General features: G+C 47.2%; 6 protein-coding genes across 6 annotated transcripts; 3 read left to right on the top strand and 3 right to left on the bottom strand.

The window, feature by feature from the left end:
• Positions 1 to 149: 149 nt before the first annotated feature.
• Positions 150 to 3851, bottom strand: N7537_007216 (DUF3433 domain-containing protein; the record flags this gene model as incomplete). Its single annotated transcript, XM_056898273.1, has 1 exon — positions 150 to 3851. The coding sequence occupies one exon, from the start codon at positions 3849 to 3851 to the stop codon at positions 150 to 152; it is 3702 nt and encodes a 1233-aa protein (XP_056754058.1).
• A 1233-nt stretch (positions 3852 to 5084) lies between these two features.
• On the top strand, positions 5085 to 9295 carry N7537_007215 (WD40 repeat domain-containing protein; the record flags this gene model as incomplete). The annotated part of the gene is made up of 3 exons (XM_056898272.1): positions 5085 to 5503; positions 5562 to 7185; positions 7235 to 9295. The coding sequence occupies 3 exons, from the start codon at positions 5085 to 5087 to the stop codon at positions 9293 to 9295; spliced, it is 4104 nt and encodes a 1367-aa protein (XP_056754057.1).
• A 683-nt stretch (positions 9296 to 9978) lies between these two features.
• Positions 9979 to 11505, bottom strand: N7537_007214 (FAD-binding oxidoreductase; the record flags this gene model as incomplete). The annotated part of the gene is made up of 3 exons (XM_056898271.1): positions 9979 to 10100; positions 10158 to 11313; positions 11368 to 11505. The coding sequence occupies 3 exons, from the start codon at positions 11503 to 11505 to the stop codon at positions 9979 to 9981; spliced, it is 1416 nt and encodes a 471-aa protein (XP_056754056.1).
• A 1134-nt stretch (positions 11506 to 12639) lies between these two features.
• On the top strand, positions 12640 to 15660 carry N7537_007213 (non-ribosomal peptide synthetase; the record flags this gene model as incomplete). Its single annotated transcript, XM_056898270.1, has 1 exon — positions 12640 to 15660. The coding sequence occupies one exon, from the start codon at positions 12640 to 12642 to the stop codon at positions 15658 to 15660; it is 3021 nt and encodes a 1006-aa protein (XP_056754055.1).
• Positions 15661 to 15786: 126 nt separating this feature from the next.
• Positions 15787 to 16383, bottom strand: N7537_007212 (uncharacterized protein; the record flags this gene model as incomplete). The annotated part of the gene is made up of 2 exons (XM_056898269.1): positions 15787 to 15886; positions 16058 to 16383. Coding segments are annotated over 2 exons (426 nt in total), but the record flags the coding sequence as incomplete, so codon positions are not given.
• Positions 16384 to 17339: 956 nt separating this feature from the next.
• Positions 17340 to 20094, top strand: N7537_007211 (DUF3659 domain-containing protein; the record flags this gene model as incomplete). Its single annotated transcript, XM_056898268.1, has 4 exons — positions 17340 to 17346; positions 18313 to 19541; positions 19590 to 19851; positions 19943 to 20094. 4 exons carry the CDS (start codon positions 17340 to 17342, stop codon positions 20092 to 20094), a joined length of 1650 nt encoding a protein of 549 aa, XP_056754053.1.
• Between the last annotated feature and the right edge of the window lie 3051 nt (positions 20095 to 23145).

Here is a 23145-nt window from a genome sequence, read left to right as displayed (position 1 = left end):
ATTTCTTTAGCTACATCCCTCCAAAATCTGGTTTGGAACATGTGAATTTTGATTTTTTTTTTCATGGTGCCTTGATTTCGGTGTCTTGTGTATTGATTTGATGGAATTGAGTTAAAGAACGCCAATAGAATCCACAAATGATCAGCTATCTAGGGAGGCAATGGCGATCTTTTTGCCCACCATCTTGCAGATTTCACAGTACGTTGAATAATTCCTGAAAATGACCATGGTGAATTATTTGGTGAAGCAATGGCCTCACTGCCAACAATTTGCCCAGACGAAGACTGGTCGTGAATAGGCACCTGGGTAAGTTCACTGCCAACCTCTTGCAGACCCGAGTGCTGATAGTCAAGCAGCCATCTTTTATGACCATTCAAATCAGGAGAAAGACCAAACCGGTAAAACCTATCGTCCTGCTGCTCCCAAGCTCCTTGCGACCCATACTTCCCTATCAGTGGCATTGCTCGAAGATCGGCCATCATCTCGCTCCCGGCAACCCATGGGATCAAGGATCCGAGTGATGCAGGGATTCGAGGAGCACGGAAATAGCTAGAGCGTGTAGCAAAGACAAAGACCACTATCAAGATATCTAGTGACAAGAGAACCAGTGCGATGATGATGGAGACGGCTGAGGGAAACAAGCCCCAAAGACTAGTCAAAGCGGTCCCCTCAACGCTGGGTGCAGCTGATTCTGCGTACCGTTCGAAATAGAGGTCCCGGTTGAAAGTGAGGTAGGCACTAAAGATCTGCTGATATGTTGACTGTGTAGCGCTTATTAAGGAGCTGGGGTGAAAAGAGAGCTGCGAGCTAGGATAAAGACCGTCGTAAGTGTGTACGGTCATCATACCGGGCCAGTCATAGTGGGAAAACGACGCATTTTCAAGAGGGCTATATGATCCAATGGTGCTTAGGATCGCCCGGTTGAAGTGCGTCACGGTAGAAAGTGATAAATTATGCGCTGTGTGCCCACCATGCATGGCTGAGGCTGTTGTGGGTTTGGAGGACAATATTATGCCTTTTTGGTCGAATGCGACTTCGAACTCGTCTGCCCCAATAGAGGGTTCACATGACAGTGCCACCGAGTTTTGCGAGTTTATAGGCGAGGATTCCATCGTCTCCCAGCGAGCAAGCACAAATACTGTCGATTGGCAGCCAGTTTTTGCGGCAGAAACGTCGATTGGTTCAAGATAGGAAATGGATCTTTTGATCAACCCACTTTTCGCTCTGTTGGGAGCTTCCACCGCGCAGGCCAGACCGGATGGGCTTGTATAATTCCAGCTTTTCTTTCCGGAGCCATTTTCAATCGATGACTGATCAAAAGAGACTTGATGGCAACGGAGGCTCGCTCCAATTCCTACCGTGACAGCTGCATAGTTGACATTGCTGTCTTGATTGGCTTCCAGATTGGTGTTGGCCAAGGGAAGAAACGAGTGCGTTGCATCTTGCCAAGGCAAAATCGGCGTACCTCTATTCATGCTCATCATCATCAAGCCAACTCCATCAAATTGCAGATCAGCAGTGGGGGAATCAAGCATGGTGCCATTGTATTCAGCATTTAGACCGGTAGCCGGTTGGCTGTACAACTTCATTTGTTGCTCGAACATACCGCCGCTCACAATTGTAAGGACCAAGCCCAGTGTACAGAGGATGGACGCAGCCGTGAGCAGCAAAGGCCCTTGACAGAGATTGTGGAAAAGAATAGATATAGGGAGGAGTGAGCCATAGTTCTTTGCTAAAGACTGTCTTATACCAGCCATGCCCTGCTGCAGGCGTCCCCAGGTCTCGATGATAGCCAAATGCCGCACCAAGGAAGCAAGTAGAGAACTAACCAAGGAGGATATAAATGTCGGTCCACATAGCAAGAATACCATCAACACAAATTGCTTGTTTGACTGAGCGTTATTGATGTCTTTGAGGGACAAATCGCTCAGCGCAAATCCATACATAACCAGGGTGCCAGTCAACAACGTACACTCTACCAAAAACAATGGCAGAATGACGAAATGGGGCCTCGGGTCTGTGCGTCTGCGAGCCACTGGCAGTTCCAACACCCTATTGGACATACTGGGAGACAGTGGGACTATATTAATCCGCTTGCTACCTGAGCTGTCTGCCCATTCACACCGGAAATTCCGTGCCCATCGAAGAAGTTGCCGGGAGGTGGCGTGACTGAATTTTTCACTCGATTGGGTTAGAGGATTATCTGTGGTGAACAGCTTTGAAATGATTGCGCACTGTGCTGCTATTGATCCAGGGTCGCTTTGAAGGAAATTTGCACGGCGCGAATATACAACTGCGAGCAAGAAGAGCAAAGTGGCAGCAGCAAAAAGTAAAGCTTCGGACATAATGGCGGGCTTGGATAAGACATCAAGGGCAACGACGACTGTGACCTGACTGGCTTTCATAGAGATTGGATCATTGGCGTCAAAAAATTTGTTCAAATAGATGATAAATTGGTTGTTCCAAAAGCCAATTATTTCATTTTGGTATTCGAGGAAATCAATCCACTTCTCTTGGTCCAAATTTGCAACAAGGCCGGCAGGAGCCAATTTGGCAGGACTTTCCATCATATCATTCTGCGTCTGAGATCTGGAACTTAAGGGCCAGCGGCTTTTGCGGTAGAGTAGATCATAGAAGCCTGGGTGGAAGAATTCCGCTTCTCGTAAGTCCCTTTGACTAGAAAAGTCAACTGTAGCTTCAGTGATTGATGCGTTGACGTCGAACTTAAGCCCAGCCTCAGCTGACCGATAGATCGCATTGCACACAAAGGCTGTAGCATTAGATGAATGTTTGGTGGCATCTTCATGGTTATCATTGATATCAATCAGCAAGCCGAGGAGCGCGTGGCTTTCACAATGGCTCGTTTGAAATGCCGAATCTTCACCCAGCCTTGACTGAGCACGTAGAGGCTCCCAGTATTGTAGTTGGAGCGGACCACTCTGTCCAGGGGTGGTCGTGTTGAGAGCGAAGTTGATAGTGCACGGATGATCTTTTTCACCCGCAGCAAACTTGATTTGCGTTGCGCGCCACTGTGTCAGGTTGCGGCTATCGTGGTCTGTTTCTTTATTCGTAGTTGTCTGTTGTACCCATGTGATGTTCTTGGGGGACACGTTCTGGCAGACTAGCTCGCTCCAATACACTGTCTGGTGTGTAGATAAGACCGAGGTCTCGTTCTCGTCAAGAGGCATGGATACTGTCGCCGTGGCATAATCAGAGGAACGAGACAGAAAGAACTCATCCGTGGTGCTCATCGCAGAAGTATTGGCGTAACGTATAGTCTCAGCGGCAAACCACTTCTTCTGGGTGTCTTGGTCGAGTAACTTCGGCCAACTTGAAACATCACGTGATTGAACCACGGATGTCTCCGTCAACACCACCAGCCCTGATAGTAGAGAAGGGAGGAAGATGCGAAAGATGATTGACAGGGTGGAGATCACGAAAATCAGCCAGTGGCGGTTGCGGGCTGCGGCGACAGAAGCCATGACACCAAAAGAGAAGTTGTAATTCGTGAAAAGGACCGTTGCCGGTGCACCCTCTAGTCTGGCCAACTGAAAGTAAGGTTCCAATCGAAGAGCATCGCCAACGAAAAATTGCCACAAAGTTACCGCCAGAACAGACATGGAGACAGGGACATAAATATAGGCCCCGGAGATGACTTTCGGTATCTCATCGATCGTTTTGTAGATAACCAGACCATGATTGCGTTCCGAAACTTGACGAAGAATTTCGAGTGCGATGGCGAAAAGGAGGAAAAATCCGGCCAACGAACACAAGAATGGGATTCGCAACGTCCATGGCATCCAAGGTCTGTCTAATGTCGCATTGCGCTCCTCGGACTCCTGGGGTTCCATTTCATTGTTTCTCTCATCGTTCATCTCTCTTCATCCCTTAGCTTCTCGGAATGGCGCATGCGGGGGAGCCCTGTAACCAATGAATTAGACCCAGCTGAGCCGACGTGTCTTAACAGATTCCCTGTTCTCCAGGAAATCCACTCCGTGCCAAAGGTGTCACCATCAGCAGAGGCGAACATTATGGCGATGTTCGGACGGCAAAATTTGCGTCGAGAGAGTGGAGTACGTGGAGTTTCCAAGACTCCTATTTTGACCCACCACGGAGTACTCCGTACGGTCATATTGAGTATTGCACAGTACAACATACATCGGCAGGCCCGAGACCCACTTATTTTCTGTTGATAGAAAATGACAGAAAGCGGTACGAACAATGGAGATAAGGTATTTAACCTAGAAAATCATATAACACTTGGTACCAAGCATACTACACAAAAGTGCATAATATAGTTACTCATCGATGTCCGCATAGATTGTTGAAATAGCGGGTTTTGTCATTTTAGTTGGTATTCTCAATATCGGTCATCCATATCATTGTTCGTAGACCTCCGCAGAGCCTAGAAAGCCCAAAGCCCAACCCGAGCCCGCCGATGGGCTATGAGCCTGAGGTAGAAACCCACTGGGCTTTTGTGGGGCCTAGTGGGCCCTAAACAATGCAAATATGCCGAGAAATCGAGATACTATGGAAAGTTGAACCCCTGTTCTAGTTTTTTTTTTTAATTACCCTATGTTTAGCACCGTTTCTCGCTATTATACCTAAGGTAATATTTTATTAATTTAATTGGTTTAGAATCAGTTACTAGTTATATTTCTATGTCACATTCAAAAAAGCCAAAAAATACGTTGATTCAGATGATTTAAAAATTATAGAGGTTTACCCAGAAAGTAGTAACTGGCCCCTGTAATTTTCGTAAAAGAATTACAACGGCCGGTTACTTCTAACGTATTTCACCACCAAGCCGCCCGGTGTTTTGGGGTGGGCGGTTCGGTGGCGAAATACGTTATGTAGTGAATGTGGAGGCCGATCCTTATTTCCCGCTTCCTTTTGCGAGACCTGGCAGCTCGGCTGTACTCAGGATTGACAGATGGCCAATTTTTGCATAACTGGTCCTTCCAGCGCTCCCAACATGCCCCTCTTCACACTAAAATTCGCAGTTCAACAAAATCCACGCTGGAGCGTGATGAACTGCACAGGGTTCCCGGGAAGAACGCATATTTTGCCTATTATTCGCTCGAATGGATGGATTCTCCTCTGCAGCCAGCGTCCTTGGGGTCATTCAACTCGCGGGGTGCGTTGCCACAATTTGTGGGGGCTACATCCTTGAAGTAAAGGATGCTAGAGAGGAAATCTTGGCTCTCCAAAAGTCAGCATCGAGCCTTGAAAAGACTCTTCAAGAACTGAAAAGCCTCTCTGAAAGTTCAGACCGCCTGCAGATCTCCCAGTCTGATGTGTTGAAGAGGGACATAAAGAACTGCTCATCGACTCTTACGGGCCTGATGAAGAAAATAGATACAGGGCGGAGGCACAAAGCCATGCGAAGATTGGGCTTTCGGTCCCTCACCTGGCCTCTCAAGCGGGTAGAGATGGAAAACATTATCGCCAATCTTGAGAGATACAAATCCTCCTTCGCTATATCTTTGCTGATTGATCAAACGTATAAGATTTCTTCATCAATTCAGACACTATGAAATAACAAGCTTACACCTTCATAGGAGAAGCATTTCAAGTATAAGCAAGACAACTGTCCGAATCGACCGCAATTGGGATCTAAATCAGCTACCGGTTGCGCATGGGGCCGAGTTCGACTCATACAACCATCAGCATGAAGATTGCTGCCTTCTGGGAACTCGGACAGATCTCCTCCGTCAGATTGCGGAATGGGCTGCATCACCAAACGGAAAGTGCATTTTCTGGTTAAATGGCAGAGCAGGGACTGGTAAATCTACCATCTCGCGGACAGTAGCAAGGAATTTGAAAGATAAAAACTTACTGGGTGCGACATTCTTCTTCAAAAGGGGTGAAGGGGACCGAGGAACCACTGTTAAGCTCTTTCCGACTATTGCTAGGCAATTAGCAATTCGCATCCCCCGAATAGCCCCTGTGATCCAGGAGGCGATTCGCGATAATCCGGATATTGCGACGAAGGCGCTAGCGGAGCAGTTTGATAAAATTCTTCTTCAGCCCCTTCTAACTTATAAGCCACCTAGTTCACCTGACCCACCAATCTCATTGGTAGTCATAGTCATTGATGCACTAGACGAGTGTGAGGTAGATAACGACATGCGGCTCGTCCTTCGATTGCTACCCTGCTTAAAGGAGTTACGCTCTTTACGTTTGCGTGTCTTTTTGACTAGCAGGCCCGAATTGTCGATTCGTCTCGGTTTCTCCGACATGAATGCCTACGACTATCAAGATTATGTTCTACACAAAGTCCCGGAGACAACAATCCAGAGCGATATTTCCTTGTTTCTGAATTATCGAATATCGAGAATCAGAAAAGATCGTTTCCTTTCTCAGGATTGGCCTGGAAGTGAAAAAATTCAGAGTCTCGTGGCGTTATCTGTCCCACTTTTCATTTACGCTGCCACGATATGTCGTATACTTGAGGACCCTTATTGGGATCCAGAAGAAAGCATGGATGAGATCCTTTCCTACCGCAATGACGGATCTGCATTGGATGTATCCAAATTGGATGGTACTTATCTTCCTGTATTAAACAGGCTCCTCACCAATCAAGGTGAGAAGGAAAGGAAGCGGATCGTCAGCGAATTTCAGCAAGTGGTCGGCACTATTGTGACGCTAAAGACCCCCTTGTCGATTTTAACATTGTCAAGGCTTATTGGTGTTCCAAAAGGTCGGATCTCCTCAAGATTAAATGCTCTCCACTCTGTTCTCAGTGTGTCAGATAATGAGTCTTTGCCTGTACGACTCTTCCATCTCTCATTTCGTGACTTTCTACTGGATCCGGAGTTACGCCAAAAGACACCATTCTGGGTCGATGAGGCAAAAGCACACCGGAAAGTGGCAGCTCGATGTCTTCTTGTTTGTCATAATTACCTCAAGAGGAATATGTGTGGGCTTTTGAGTGATGGAACCCAACGTGCCGAGGTTGACCCCGAAACTATTGAGCGACACTTTCCCCCGGAACTCAAATATGCCTGTCAATATTGGATCCATCATCTGGTACGGTGCGCGACACAAAACCAGGGCCCTCTGATAGAAGATGTGTTTTTGTTCCTCCAGAGCCATTTTCTGCACTGGCTAGAAGCAATGAGCCTACTTGGTCTCGTGCATGAAACGGTTGAGTCTATCAGTCATCTGCAGAGTATATCAACGGTGAGACTCATGCACGCCATGTTAAATCCGTACTAATTTATTCTGTCAGTCTGAACAAGGTTCCCCAATGTTCGATTTTCTGCATGATGCAAAACGCTTTATCATGAACAACCATCAGATAGCCGCCAAGGCACCGCTGCAGATTTATTGTGCGGGGCTTGTATTCGCGCCGGAGAAATCAATCATTCGCAAACGCTTTGCCAGTGATCTCCCTAATTGGCCTTCTCAGTTGCCGCGGGTTGAGGTAAACTGGAGCCCGGAGCTTCAGGCTTTGGAAGGACATTTTGATATCATAAATTCGGTGGCATTTTCTCCCGACGGGAAAGTCCTAGCGTCTGGCTCCCCTGACAAGACAATTCGGCTCTGGAACACAAACACGGGCGTGTTATATCAAACTCTGGAAGGCCATTTAGAAACCGTTACTTCTGTGGTGTTCTCGCCGGATGGCCGACATGTAGCGTCCAGTTCTACAGACCACACAGTGCGGCTCTGGGATACAGCTACTGGCGCTTTATATCGGATACTGGAGGGTTGTCAAACAGGGGTTCTGGCGGTAGCATTCTCGCCTAATGGTCAATTACTCGCGTCCGGTCATTATAATAGCAGAATTGAGTTATGGGAGACTGGAACTGGCACGCGACTGCAAACTCTTGCGGGCCCGACTGAAACTGGTCGGATTTCTTCCGTGGCGTTTTCTCCAGATGGACTGCTGCTAGCATCTGGCAACGCCAATGGCATAGTTTGTCTGTGGGAAATGGCAACCGGTACGGTACAGCGGACGATTGCAGGGTTTGTGAAGTCTGTTACTTCCGTGGCATTCTCACCCGACGGACGTCTCCTCGCATTCGGCTCTAGTGGAGGTGGTATTCGCCTTTGGGGTATGGCAAGAGGTGCGATACACCGCACCTTCGAGGCTGATCCGGGAGAAAATGACGTTAATTCAGTGGCTTTCTCACACGATAGCCAATTATTATCATCCAGCTCGAGTGACAAAAAGTTGCGCATCTGGAATTCAGCATCAGGGACTTTGCAGAGTACCATGGAATGCTGTTCAAGGCAGATATATGCCGTTGCTTTCTCTCCTAATGGCCAGCTGTTAGCATCTGGCTGCAGTGACAAGGCCGTCCGAATCTGGGATGTCGCGGCCGGTCTACGACAACAACAAAGACGACAAGACATTTTAGATTCCGTCCAATCAGTCAAATTTTCGGTTGATGGCCGGCTTCTCGCATCGATATCTGGACAGAATAAGAATGTTCGGCTTTGGAATACGGCAACCGGTGCTTTGGAACACACTCTTTGGCATAGACACCCGGTTTTGGGAATAGAATTCTCGCATGATGGCCAGGTTCTAGCATCCAGTTCTAGCCAAAACAATAGAATTCGACTTTGGGACACGGCGATGGGCACACTGCAGAAGTCTCTTCACCATACATCCCCAGTTTTGCAGCTGGAATTCTCTCCGGATGGCCAGTTACTTATGTCCCTTTCCGACGGCCCCGATGGCACCACAGTTCAGCTCTGGAATATCGTAAATGGATCAAGGTACCGGAAATTTGATCATTCATCTCCAGTTGTCACAGCAAAGTTTTCGCCTGACGGCAAATCACTGGCGTGCGGCTATGATGATACAGTTGTGCTCCGGGACATTGCTACAGGTGTGCCCTATCACACTTTAAAGGGCGATTCTTATTTAGTTAGAACGGTGAAATTCTCATCTGACGGCAAGCTACTCGTGTGCAGTTACTCTGGTTATGAGAAGATTTTGATTTGGAGTGTAATTACGGGTGCGAGAGAGCAGATTTGGAGAGTCGATGACATCAAAGATCGGGATATCGATGGAGTTGATGGATTGGACTTTTCCGAGAACGGTTGTTTTCTAACCAGTTATATGGGAAATTTCTTTCCTCGGTCAAGGCCTGCTAGTTGTCACACTAGTCTTTCAGCGAGAAAACGGGAAGTGTCCTTACAAAACGGAGAGTGGATAGCTTTCGATGGTGAAAAGGTGATCTGGCTTCCTCCTAGGTTTCGGCCAACCTGTTCAGCGATGCATGATCGTGTATTAGCGCTAGGTCATGCATCAGGGAGGGTTACTTTCATAGGAACTTGAGTGCAAAGCTACACCTGATGATGATGATGATTCATTTACCCTAACCCCTCGTAACGTAATTCCCGGGCGAGTCGGCCACCCACGCGATTTTTCAACTATATGCGTAATCCTCGGTCGAAACCTTGGCCAGAAGGACCTCTGGGACTCTTCAAAGAACCGTAACGTCGAAGAAGAGATATTCCGCATTTCGCCTCCTTGGAACCGCCTCTCAAACGATAGTTATGGTATCGAGGCTCTGGGAACGCGGTTGCAAGCACTATTGGCTTCCAATATGCGGCGAGAGTTTCCATCGGTTAGTTCCTCTGCAAGTACTGACATACGAAGTCTGACGCGTGAATGAGTGGCAGCGATCTGAAGTCTCGAAACGTCTCAAAGAATGCAAACGAGGTCTTGAAAGCCTCGGGGAAGAGCGTCAATCCTCCGAGTAACAAAGCAAATATCTGCTCGAAATTGTCTCGAAGTTACGAATACTAAATCCTTAGGTTCGAGTTTAGGATACTAAAGATCCTTTAGCTAAGTCAACCAGGATAGCTTTATGTCCTAATAGACTTTGAAAATCGATTGTCCATCTTTAGACTTAATATAGTCCCTTCTAAAGTTCATCATAAGACCTCCTTTTATTATTAACCTATAGGATATTAGATTAGTATAGAAATTAGGAGAGTATCTAACGTTATATAACTCTATCTAGATAGCTCAAGAGGGTTCAATTTGTTGAAAACATTGTCCGGGTCATATTTTCTTTTCACCTTGAGCAGTGCATCAGCATTAACTCCGAACATATCTTCAGGTGTCATGTTGTCATCTGAAGGCAAAGTCAGTACATATTTCTCAAGCCCTATATTCTCCGTCTGGTACTTACCATGCGTGTAGCCGAAGAAAGTCGACACCAGTTTATCTGGCTTGTGACCAGCTCGTCGTACCTCACTCTCACACATATTCTGGATTGTTTCCCCCCATGCTATGAAGTCCTGGTCCTTGCTCGGATCCACCCACTGAAGGATGAGCGCCCCATTTAGAGCCTTGGTCCGACTTGGGAAGGCAGTCTCGGCAACGGGCACACCACAAACCTTGGAAAGATCAAAATAATCGATCTCGAGACAACTTTTGGCCAATTCTGGCTCTGTGGTGAGTTTGCGACCGACTTCTTCAAACAATTTCGAGGCAAATTCAGGCCGAATAGGGGGAACGAGTTTCACTCCAATGATCTTTTTTCTTCCACCTGGCGGCATTGCATCGTCGAGCATGGTGTTGGCCACTTTGTAGGGCTTCATTTCCAAGTTCGTGTTGATACATTCTAAGTTAACAAGGCTAGAGAAATGCATTCTTCCTTCCTCCTCCGGGCCATTGAATACTAGGATCGTGGTGATAACTGGGGCCCCAGTATCAGGAGATATAGCGAAGACACATTGCGCTGCCGCATTCCCCTGTGGATGAATGAGCGCACCGTTGAGTGCCTGGACAACTTCGGCCAGTTTGTCACGCGTGAAAATCACGGTGCCGCACCAGACCTCGTTGGCTTGCGTGTGTGCCTGGAATCTCAATTCCGCTGCGACCCCGACATTCGCTCCAGCACCCCGAATCGCCCAGAATAGGTCATAGTGGTCGTCCTTGGATGCATTTAAGACTTCCCCCTCGGCAGTCACCACTTTTGCAGAAAGAAGATTGTCAAGGACCAGCCCATACTTCGGAGTCAGATACCCATATCCCCCGCGGACAGTGAGCCCGCCGACACCCGTTTGGCTGGCCGTGCCGCCAACTAAGGCCAGATTAAACTGAGCAGCAGTGTCGTTCACATCTCTCCACAGTGCTCCACCCTGTGCAGTGACAGTTGAGTCGATTGAGTTGACACTAACCTGTCTCATGCCGCCAAGGTCGATCAAAATACCTCCATCACTCGAGCAAGAGATGTCTGTGGAATGTCCTCCGCCCTTGATTGCCAGGTCCAGTCGGTTGTCCCTGGAAAAGCGCACGGTAGTTGCAAGATCTTCGGTGTTTGTCGGGCGTACAATGACTCCCTATATGGCGGATCAGTTAAAGTTCAGCATCCTATGTAGTGGATTGGCCCGTACCGCTTGTTGACATCCAACTGCCGACCATCTTTCCAGGCTTTTTTCGTACCCTTCAGAGTCCGGATAAAGAACATATGCCGGTTCTTTAATTTGAGATATCAGCAACTGAATCTGTTCACGAGATATTTTAGAGACCATCATGCTTTGCAGGGCAAGAGACAATTTGATAGTATAGGAAAGACCAGTTTATGCGTAAATGCTCTTCTGCCTATTGTATAAATGGATATATTACTTCCAAGCTTCCTATTGCTCTAGTTAAATATTCCTGTCTGAATACTATTCTCTCGCCACCAAATGTGTTAGAGCGCATTGACCCCCACTTGTATAGTCGCTTGCCAAATGGGGGCTAGCCATAGGCGCTCAGTCACCTTTTCTAAGTTTTGCCTTCCACCATGGGATATAAATCCGTATGCAAGAAAACCTACATTGGGTATATTATTCTGCAAATCTATGCCGGTTCTGCATGCTGCAGGGCTGCAACTGTATGCAATATATGCGCTAGGACCTACATATTAAGTTAATTTACCGTCAGCGAAAATGGCAGTCTAAATGATACCTTAATCGAAGTAACTAACAGTGGTGCTGATATCAATTCTCTATTAAGTCTAGCGCGACGAATAATATACCCCAATGTAAGTTTTGTCACATATGTGTTAAGCCGAGGATAATGCAAAGTTTAACACCATAAAAGGCCTGAATAGTTTGATCAGACACGACCCGCAGGACTCATACCCGTAGGTAGTAGAGACTATCTAATCCACTAATACATACCTACCTAGGTAGATGTGCACATCAATATGCCCAATGCGACTTCGGGTGCATAAAGTGTGCCCAAGTGTAAGTTATCCTTCTGTATAAATGATGTAGATCCAATGTAAGACTTATTGTATATAGCATGGCGAGCCGAAAAAGGTGAATAATGACGTAATGCTTAGTAGTATAACAGGCCTGAACAGTTTGATAAGCCATCGTCTTCCATTCAGAGAAAATGAATGTGACCAGCAGACGTCAACGAATGCAATTTACCACACATCCGGTGTAACAAACCCCAAGGATGGACATAGATCACTCTTTCAGTAGGCTACAGTTTTACCTTCCTGGGATAGACAAAGGTAGACCGAGCACGATGCCCTATAAAATGGCTGGTGCTCTGGTATGTTTTCTGTTGGAGCAAGATTTTCAAACGGTCTATTCATTATTAGACCATCAGATTTTGTCAGATATCTGTCTTAACACAATCATCACCGGTTACTTCGACTGGCATAAAGCGCAATGGAGCATCGCCTTGTTCAGCGTGCAAACGCTTCTCCCAATGCGATTGCAGTTGTCGATGGCAATACCAGAATTAGTTACCAAGAGCTCATTGCACGAGCTGATGTACTTGCTAAGAAATTGCGTGGAAGGTCAATCGAGCTCGCAGAGCCCGTTTGTATCTTACTTGACTCTGGTTATCAACAGATCATCTCGCAAGTTGCTGTCCTCCGAGCTGGAGGGACCTGTGTTCCCATCACTCCATCCATGCCTTCTCTCCGCCTGGTGGCCATGCTACACGATATCAAGTCCCGCTTCGTCATTACCAACGAAGCCCTCATGGATCGGGTGTCAGACTTTGAAGTTATCCGTGTTGAAGAAGCAACTGTGGAGAACATCACTTTGAATGAGACCAGTCCAATTCACGTCCAGGCAGGATGCCCGGAAACCCATCGGAGCCATATTTTCTTCACCTCTGGCTCCACGGGACAGCCGAAACCCATTCAGGTCCTGGCTTGCGGTATTCTCCATGTCCTAGCCTCTGAACCGGCTACACTGTTGGGTCCATCTGACCGCATGGCTGGATTCATCAGCCCGGGGTTTGATTTCGCCCTCTTTGAGGTTTGGGCGTCGCTACTTGCTGGGGCGACAGTCATCCAAGTCCCCAAAGTGATTGTCACAGATCCATTTGCTCTCAGTGACTTTCTGGAAAACAGAAAGGTGACAGTGATGATTATACCAACAGCCCTTTTCAATGTCATTGCCTTGAATGTGCCCAACGCGTTCCGTGGTCTGCACCATGTCCTTGTGGGAGGCGAGGCCATGAATGTTAATGCAATGAAGAAGGTGCTCATCAACGGCCCACCAGCAAATCTGTACAACGAATACGGTCCGACGGAGACATCTATATTTGTAACAACATGCCGGGTCACCCTAGAGGAGACACAAAATCCTCGCATCAGCATCGGACGAGCATTCGGAGAATCCAAAGTTTATCTGTTGGACGAACAGCTCAGGAATATCACCGGCACACATCAGACTGGGGAGTTATGTGTTGCTGGACCCCAGCTGGCAGCGGGATATCTGAACCGACCAGAAGAGACCGAGAAGCAGTTTATTCATGTCAATACCGCCACACTAGGAGAGGACGATGGGCCATCCATCCGCCTGTACCGTACTGGGGACCTGGCACAATGGAAAGACTCAGCCGGTACTTTGGATTATATTGGCCGAGCAGACAAACAGGTCAAATGCTCTGGACATCGAGTGGAACTGGGCGATATCGAGCGTACTCTAGAGAGGCACCCGCAAGTGGCATCGTGTGTCGTTCTCCAACACAAGCAGGAGCACTCGGAAACTCTGGCGGCCTATGTAATTCCAATTGAAGGTGGAACGGAAGTTCAGCTCTCCGGGATTACCGATTGGGCAAAGGAACATCTGCCTTATTACATGGTCCCCAGCTCGATCCAAAGTGTCCAGAAATTTCCGCTTTCATTCAACGGCAAGGTTGACAATAATTCTCTGGTTCGCGATTTACAAAATGCACCAAAGACAGAGGAACATGAAGCCTGGCAAGCTCCACAAATGGAAAGCCAAAACGACTGGCTCCAATCGCATCTCCAAGAATTGTTGAATGTGTCACACGTCGATCCCAATATGAATATATTCGCTCTGGGAGTCACTTCGCTGCAGTCTGCCCAGCTAGTAGGGACGATCAAACACCACAGTGGGAAGGTTGTGACGCTGGCACAACTGCATGCAAGCCCTACCCTGGAGAGTCTTACAGCTCTCCTTCAAAGCTCCGACGAAGGTAGCACTGATGCTGCCCAGACAACGCGGTGGGTACAAGACTCCCATCTATCGGATGATCTAGTCTCTCCCCCAGATTGGCAATCTACCAAAGAGGGACACGTTTTCCTCACAGGAGCGACCGGGTTTGTCGGCGCATACTTACTGCATCAACTTCTGTCCATGCCTAGTGTGAAGAAGGTTGCCTGTTTAGCCCGAAGCCGTGGCAATCTCACGGCAAATGATCGCATTCAGGAAGCGTTGGAGAAATATGACCTTTGGGATGGCAGGCTGGAGAGCACCCAAAAGATCATCGCTCTTGATGGAGACCTAACAGATGTCACTCTAGGTCTGGGAGAGGATAAGTTCAACTGGATCAGCAACTGGGCGAGCGTAATCTTCCACATTGGTGCGCGAGTGAACTGGTGTGAACCTTACGAAACTCTTTATGAACCCAATATTGTTGGCACACGGAATATTATCCGACTCACCACACTGGGCCGACGCAAGGCACTGCATTATGTCTCCTCGATTGACGCGTGGAATGTAACTGGTCTTATAAACAAGACGGAGCGAGTCTTCGAAGATGCCCCGCTCAAACCACATCTGGAATCATTGTCTTACGACATGGGATACTCGCAGAGTCAGTGGGTGGCAGATGAGATGGTCCAGAGGGCGCGGGACCGTGGCTTACCTGCGACCATCTATCGACCAGGATTCGTGATTGGGGACAGTTCACGGGGCTATGGAAACGCAGATGATTTCTTTGCACGGCTGATCGTGGGGTGCATTCAAAGTCGCCAGTTCCCCCATCTTCCTCACCAGCGACTAGAGTATGTGACAGTCGAATTCGTCTGCTCGGCCATTCTACATATTGCATCCAAGACTGAGAGTCTCGGCCGATCATTCCATCTCGTCTCCCCGGATGTAGCACAGTCGGTGAGTATAGAGAAGACATGCAGCTTGATTAACCAAGCTGGATATCCAGTCAAGGAAGTTTCATACCAGGAATGGATTGATATGATTCAAAACACTCCAGGGAATCCATTGGAACCCATGATTCCCATGCTGCAGGAACCAATTTTGGAGGACTTGACTCGGATGCAGACAAGCATGTATACTCCTGTCTATGAGACCCAAAACACTGTCAAGGCTCTGGCAGATCGGCCGGATATCAAATATGTTCCTTTGGATCATGAGTTATTGCAAAAGCACATCGACTTTTGGGTGAGTAGGGGGTACTATTCTCTCTAATTATCTCGTTGGGACAATCACATATTTACGCGTGGATGTATTTAACCGAAACCAAATTGAACTTATGCTTTCGCTTTCGCTTTCTTCACTAAAGTAAGCAGCATGAGAGTTGCATAAAACGGACATTTACTTCATTTTCCTGCTGCTCGTGCTCGTTCTCCTCGCGCGCGGGATTCGTATGAAACTTCTCTGGTCTATATTCTCGCTGGATATAGCAAATGCGATTCTATTCCAAATTGGAAGTAAACAGATACCGAGTCAATGGCTTCGTCGATTCATAGCCGGTCTATTCTTGTTTTTAAAGCCCCTGCATCGGATTCGAGCATCACCAGCGACTCCGCACGCGATGCACATCAGAAGCATGGCGCTGGAAAGCCATTCGATGTAGCAAGCCTACTTCACACCAGTTGCATTTGAGTGGTTCTTCTTTAAGATGAATAGCATCGAAGTGGCGCGTAACACACCCGGGGTCATGAAACATCTGAAAGCGAACCTTGTCCGGAAGCCCTTCACTTGCGAAGCATTGAAAGCATGCCTTTGGCCGCTTAGCAGTTTCAAGGTATTCCCTGGCGGCACGAAACGGCTTGCCACATACAGGGACTGTGCGACCGAATAATAAGGGAAAGCACCCGGAAACGGAGAATCATCAATGTGTGTGTCCACAATACAGTAGTTGTTACTCAGATGGTCTCTAGGGAGACGACACCAACAGGCTCTCCGAGGCCTAAAAGCTCAAACTAGTACAGAATAGGAATAGAGGCTGATCGGGGTTTCCCTGTCAATGCACATTAGCGCAGATCATTGTATGGAGACTAGGTTATGGCACTCCAAAGTGGAGCTGGGAGTAAAAATAAGCCAATCACGTCTAGTACTGGCCATTCCCAGAGGCAACCGCAGGTCCTCCGAGGATCGACTGAAGAGTCTCTGGGGTCGCTATCCTCTTTGTGATGATTCTAAATAATACCAACGAAGAAACCCCAGGCAGTTTCGCGATTTCATTCACGAGACCTATATCTCATTTCTCTGAGTACGCACTTGAGGTTCAAGGAGTAATAAAGCTCCCAGGGTCGGCTTGTACGTTCCTGGAGCCAATGGGGCTGTCTCTGGGATCGACTTCCTTCCAGGACGAATCAAGAAATTTGAGAGGCATTTTCATACACAGGCCCTATCGACTTCAGGGACGTATAGGCCGGTCTGGGAGCTTCACTGCTCCTGGAAGCTCAAGCCCTTCCTAGAGGTAAACTGTGGGCCCCCAGGCTCGAGAAAAGTGCCCCTAGGATGGACTAGAGCCCCCAGGGCTAGTATGCGTACAGCAAAATGAAAATGAGGGAAATACCGATCCCAGGATCAACGGAAGTGATTCTGGGATGACCAGTGGTTGCTGTGAAGGTCTCACGTATACGTAGATGAGGACTGTGTTTCGTAGATGGATAATCAATATTAAGAAAAGCTATAGTCATCTCTAGATACAAGACGTAGCGCGAGGAAGCAAAAGAAAGGTAGCTTCCTCGCGTTCAGGGGAACCCATATACACCATGTGGGTCCCGCGTAGATCATATCTCCATCCGTTCCGTATGCTTCATGTATATCCCTGACAGTTGCCTCTAGGAACTTTACGTAGTGTGACGGTTCATGGATGCTTGGGTTTTACCACTACGCCATCTAGCCAAAAAGGCACAATGTTTGGTCAGCGACATATATGCTCGATCTCTGACAGGGGTCGAATATGATCCTAGGAACGTGAAGGCTTAGGTAATCAATATTAGAAATACAAATTGAAATGCGGGCAATAAGTGTGGGCAACAGAAAGAAGAGGTACCGCTCCACCTTTCCAGACTCGATACTTACTGAGGTAAGGAAGGCACGAAAGAACATTCAAGACAATCACCTTACCTCATATAGTTCTCATGCCAATGTGCACCCTCATAATCGTCGTCACTTTTGCCTGATTGAAGGTTGCCCTCGAGGTTTTGGCGGCAAGGGCTTTGCACGGAAGAATGAGACGATGCGACAGACTTTTGCACACTAGGCGTCTTGCTCGCCAGGACACCAGGTCACCAGTTGGTGGTAATTGCTAGTAAATCATAGAGTTTGATGCGCTGAGTGGAGACTGTTGTCTACTTAATGAAATTCACTAGAATTTCTAAATGTTTCCTATTCCTTATTGTAATATGTCGAATACCAAGTCCGAATACATGGTAGAAACCAGGTAATATACCAGAAACATCATGTGACATTGGGTACCAGACATACCATACAAAAGTGCATATTACAGTTAGTCATCATGGTCCGTACAGCCAAATAAAAATATTATCGGAATCCAGAAATTTGCGCATACCAAGACCTTTTACTATTTCAAATAATAAAATTCCCGTCTATACTACCTTCCTAGCTTTGCCAAAGATTGCGTTGAAGGGCGACAAACGAGGAGGTATCATTGTCTGTACCATACAGTCAGCAATCCTGGAAGTATAGTCAGCCGACGATAGAAAATCGACACATACAATAGTTGCACTGTTAGGTCTCTTCTGATCTTGGCTTTCAATTCAACTTCCACATCCAGGTTTAAGTCCAACCTCAACTTTAATTGATCGTTCTTTGTGGGCTGAGGCTTTACCTCTTCAGTCTCTGTCACTTGCTCGACAGCTCCAGTTGCTGGTCTTGGACACGCCGATCCCCTGGAAGAGCCGGAGCCCGAGGCAGAAGAGGTCGCCTTCTCTTTATTGGAAGGTCTCTCGCCTAACAAGCTAGGGTTTGTTATTGGATACGACGGCGCGGTATTAGGCCGTGTAACGGAAGGGGACTTGAACAGGGTTGCCGGTAGAGCCATCGATCAGGAAGGTCAGCTGCTCGGGTATAATGGCGAGGTTATTGGACCGGTTGAGCTGGTCCCAGAAGAGGAGCGTGAGGTGCCACCTCCTTTTAGCGGCCTTGGTGATCTGACTGTCAGACAAGATGGCCTTGTTGAGACCGAGGAAGGCGTTGTTGTTGGCAGGCTCATTGACGGAGACCCTAATGAATTCCGAGGTAAAGCTGTGGATGATGATGGAGATATCATGGATAAGCGTGGCAACGTGATAGGACGCGCCGAGCCATACACACCTTCCGAACATTCCGAAGAACCAGAAGAAGACCTGTCCCAACTTGATGGGATGACAGTAAACAAGTTTGGGAACATCGTCGACGAAACTGGCGCTGTATTTGGGCGGCTTGCTTCAGGAAATCCCAAGAAGCTGAATGGTAAGAAGGTGGACGGCGAAGGTCGAATCTGGAGTGATGATGGGAAAGTGCTAGGCAATGCTGAACTGATCCCTGCTAAAGAGCGAGAGCAACTTGAAGGGGTATTTTATGGGGTCAATTCCTTGACTACAACAAAGGAAGGATATGTGATCACTCCAGAAAAGGAAGTGGTCGGTAGGCTAGTTGACGGGGAACCAACAAGACTCGTTGATCGTGCGGTGGATGAAGATGGTGAAATTGTGGACAAAGTGGGCAATGTCATCGGTCGCGCAGAGCGATGGACCCCTGAAGAAAAGCAACGTGATATCAACCCGATGACTGGCCGAAAGGTCAACCGAGATGGCGAGGTCCGCGACGAAGATGGTAACCTGTTAGGCAGGCTCACTATGGGCAACCCCAAAGCCTTGATAGGGAAGAGGGTAAATGATAGTGGCTTTATCTTTGACGACGATGGAAATCAAATTGGCGAGTGCACGCCGGAGGAGAGCCTACCAGACGCAGAGCCCAAGCCCGAAATATCACCCATGGAGGCTGAGCAGCAGGCCAAAGAGCAACATAACCGAGAATTAGCGAGGAGGATCTCGACCGTTATACAGCAAACACTTGATTCAGTGGAGCCGCTCTGCAAACAGATCACAGAGGTAAGCCTCTTTCGAATTGTCTCGGTGGATATAACCAACATAAAATAGCATCTTGAACGAGCCGATCGTACATCACGTGAGGAGTTGGATGAGGAGAAACTAGTCCAGGTTGTCAAACCTCTAATTGAAGAGGTCGGAAACATGCCACTGGAGTGTAAAAGCACTATCAGGGCGCTCGATCCCGATGGGCCCATCGCTGCGTCTGCAAAAGCCCACAGTGCTTCGCACGAGACGACACCTGAAGAATATCAGCTAGCAGAGCTTACGAAACAGCTCACCCAGATTGTGACGACTACCATTGACAATGGCCGTCATAGAATCGCAATATGCCCCATGCAAAGAAGAAACTCAACCCGCTGTGGACATTGCTATCCGAACCACTTTCCAAATTATTGCGGCAGTTGGCTTGCTTCTAAGTGGTGTTCTGGGTCTTGTTAATAATCTCCTGAGTGGACTTGGCCTTGGTGGACTTGTTCGTAGTCTTCTCAGTGGCCTTGGAATCGATAACCTGATGAATAGTCCCGGCCTGGACAAGCCGGGCACCGGACAGTGAGGAAAGTATCCATTCCACCTCTCCACTCTTTGTCAATACAATTTCTCCCAGCGTTCCAATACTGTCTGTTCGCGATTGCTATGTATTGTCGTATATTAAGGTTGGACTACATGGTCGAAATTTATGGCCAGACATTTGGAAATTTTATATCGGATTACAGTTTGACAAACTTGAGCCTAGCACTCTCGACATAGATATGGCCTCTAGGAGCCCCTATTGATCAAACACGCTTATCAGAGCAAGTAAAACCGGATCTACCGGCCAGCTATAACGGATTCACCCCAAGAGTAGTTGCTATATCACAATCACCGTATGCCGAATACTAGGGTCCTGCCGGAGGCTCTAGCGTCCATTACATTATACAAGGAACCAACCGTCAGCCACTATCACAGTATCACTATATTCTCACTTCTCGCTTCTGTTTGCTCACCCATTCCGAAGCAAGTCGGCGAAACTGTGATGCTCGGTTTCTCGGATTAGCATGTAGATCAGCATTGACGCCCCCTCGCCTGACCGAGTTCACAGGATCTCCTCGCTGGTGATCAGCAAAAGCCAATCGTAAGTCTACCTCCGCTGTGATAGTAGCTCCCTGCAACGACCAGAGGGAGAATTTGGCAAAGATGCGGTCCTCAGTATCCACCTGCCACCCCTAGGTATTGAACTTCCTCTCCGCAAGTACTTATCCTAAGACTTGTAGGCATTAAAAGCGTAGTTGGTCATCAATTATAAATTTCCTCTATAAACGTGATATCTTTAACAAATGTAGTTCTATACTCTCTCATTATAGGTATCGTCTCCTCTATATTTATCGCTAAAGCTATCTCCCAAAATGGGTTAGCAGTTGCCTGGCCCTCCGAAACCTCAACATTCACATACCCACTCTATCCGTCGGCTACCCAAACACTAACACCTTTTCTTCTTTCTCTATGGCCTCCCTTATACTAACTGCACCTCGATCCGACCCTCTTTACTCAGCCACAACGTCGCACTAGTCCGTCATATGACATTACAGAATCTGTTTTCTTCGCCAGCACTAAGTAAGCACTGCGATATATAAGAGCGGGGGAGCGATAGGAAAAGTATATCGAGATGGTCAGCCTCTTTAACGTGAACACCCTAGTGGAAGGGTAGCGTAGACAATGTATCCTAGGGTGGTGCCGAACTTGGTTTGTTCAGTCGCCGATAGAGGAGGGTTTATGGGGCATGAAAAGCCCTGAGTCGTTGTCCATTACTGTTCCTTGTGAAAATAGTGTTAGCGTTGATAGGAAGTAAGCAGCCAGTCAATAGAAAGTTAGAGGTGATTGCGACGACGGCGACGAGTACAAAGAGAGGAGTTCTGTTACCTATACCCGGCCCCTGTAATTTTTATGAAAAAGGAAACACGGACCCTCGCTTGCGAGGGTCCGCCACCCAAACGTAGGATTTCTTTTTATTTAATATTTTTATATTGATCCCCTACCACGCTACACACTATACCCAAAACCAATAAAGATATAGAGATCTAGATTGAAAACGCAATAGACTCTCTCTCTAAGCAATGTAAACCTAATATTGCAAAAACTACGCGAGAATTCGCGGTTGCTAAGAGCCGGCTTCAATAAAGATAGAAAGGTGGAAAATCGCTTTTTTAACGACAATCTAATAGTAGGGAACTTACTCCTATATAGGAGGGGGCTTTATATAAATATATCGAATGCTTTAATACAGTCAGAGCCTCGATAAACCGCCGCTAAATTCCCATTGTAGCCGATTTAATACGAATACTCCTAGGTAGGCTCTTCCTCTATATTGAATTTTAAAGGTAAAGACTTTGTTAAATCCTAGTTCGATAGCCTCCTGGACGATTAGCGTTTCGAAGTTAGTCCGAATTGATAACTTGACCTCCGATAAAATTAGACTTCGTTAGCTTAGAAAGAGGGGGTATTATTGGCTTTTAATACTCGACGGCTAACGTAACCGGTAAGCGAGTGGATCACGCAAGCGAGTTGGATCAGTAAACCCAACCTACTAATTTCAAATGCATCTATCTCAACCAAAACGCCATTAAATTAAATTAACTAAACTCATTATCTATCTGGACATGTCTCTCTCCTATGCCCTAGCTGCCTACATATTCCACATGCTCTTCTAGCTCGGGGAGGTGGGTTTAAATCTTCCGAAACCTGCTCACGATAGTTGTTGATACGCGCTACTTGGGCCTCAAATGGCTCTGAACGTAGCTCACGAACCTCCTGAACCGAGAGATCCCCTTCGTGGACTATCGTCCTTGTAGATAGGGTTCGATTTTGCTTCTGTTTCTCGTTTGCGGCGCGTAATTCGCTCACTTCTTTCTCAAGTAAAGCCGCAGATTGCATAGTGATTTGGTAGGCTTTTAAAACCTGTTTTATCGCGCTATTCAACGGACTCAGAGGGCTCCTTGATCTCGTACGAAGCAATGCTTTAATTGACGAAGCTTGCTTTTGCAATTGTATATAGTTCGAAGGCGTTTTTAGGTCCCAATCGCTACCCCGGCTTGGAAGGGGGGGTTAGGGTTCGAAGCTAAATATTAAGCTTTGAAATCACTCTCTCCGGTAAAAAAGGGACTAAACCTGCTGCTCCGAAGCTATCTTTAATAGTCTCCGATTTAAAAGCTTTAATTCGTGCGAAGGGGTACGCTTCGAGGAAATCAAGTTTGTCAATATGATTTATCCTAACCCGCATTTTTGATTTAACTAGCCGGCCGTACGTACGTTTTAATACCGTAAAATAGCCGATATCGAGAGGCTATAAAAGGTAAGAGGAGTACGGAGGTATATAGATTGGTATTACCTTATTTTCCTCGTAGATTTTATTAAACCTCGGGGTTAAATAACTTCTATAGCCGTCGAGTATCAAAAGCCGATACCCCCCCCCCCTTAGTACGCGAAGAAGTAGTAGGAATAAAGAGCTTTTTAAGCTAGCGAAGTCTAATTTTATCCGAGGTCTAACTATTAGGACTAACTTCGAATCGCTAATCCTCCGGGAGGCTATCAAACCAAGATTCGATAAAGACTTTGCCTTTAAAAATCATAT

The sequence above is a fragment of the Penicillium hordei genome (genome assembly GCF_028827395.1).
Source record: "Penicillium hordei strain IBT 12815 chromosome Unknown utg000003l_segment0_segment0, whole genome shotgun sequence".
Taxonomy (NCBI): domain Eukaryota; kingdom Fungi; phylum Ascomycota; class Eurotiomycetes; order Eurotiales; family Aspergillaceae; genus Penicillium; species Penicillium hordei.
This window is presented reverse-complemented; position numbering and strand designations above follow the sequence as displayed.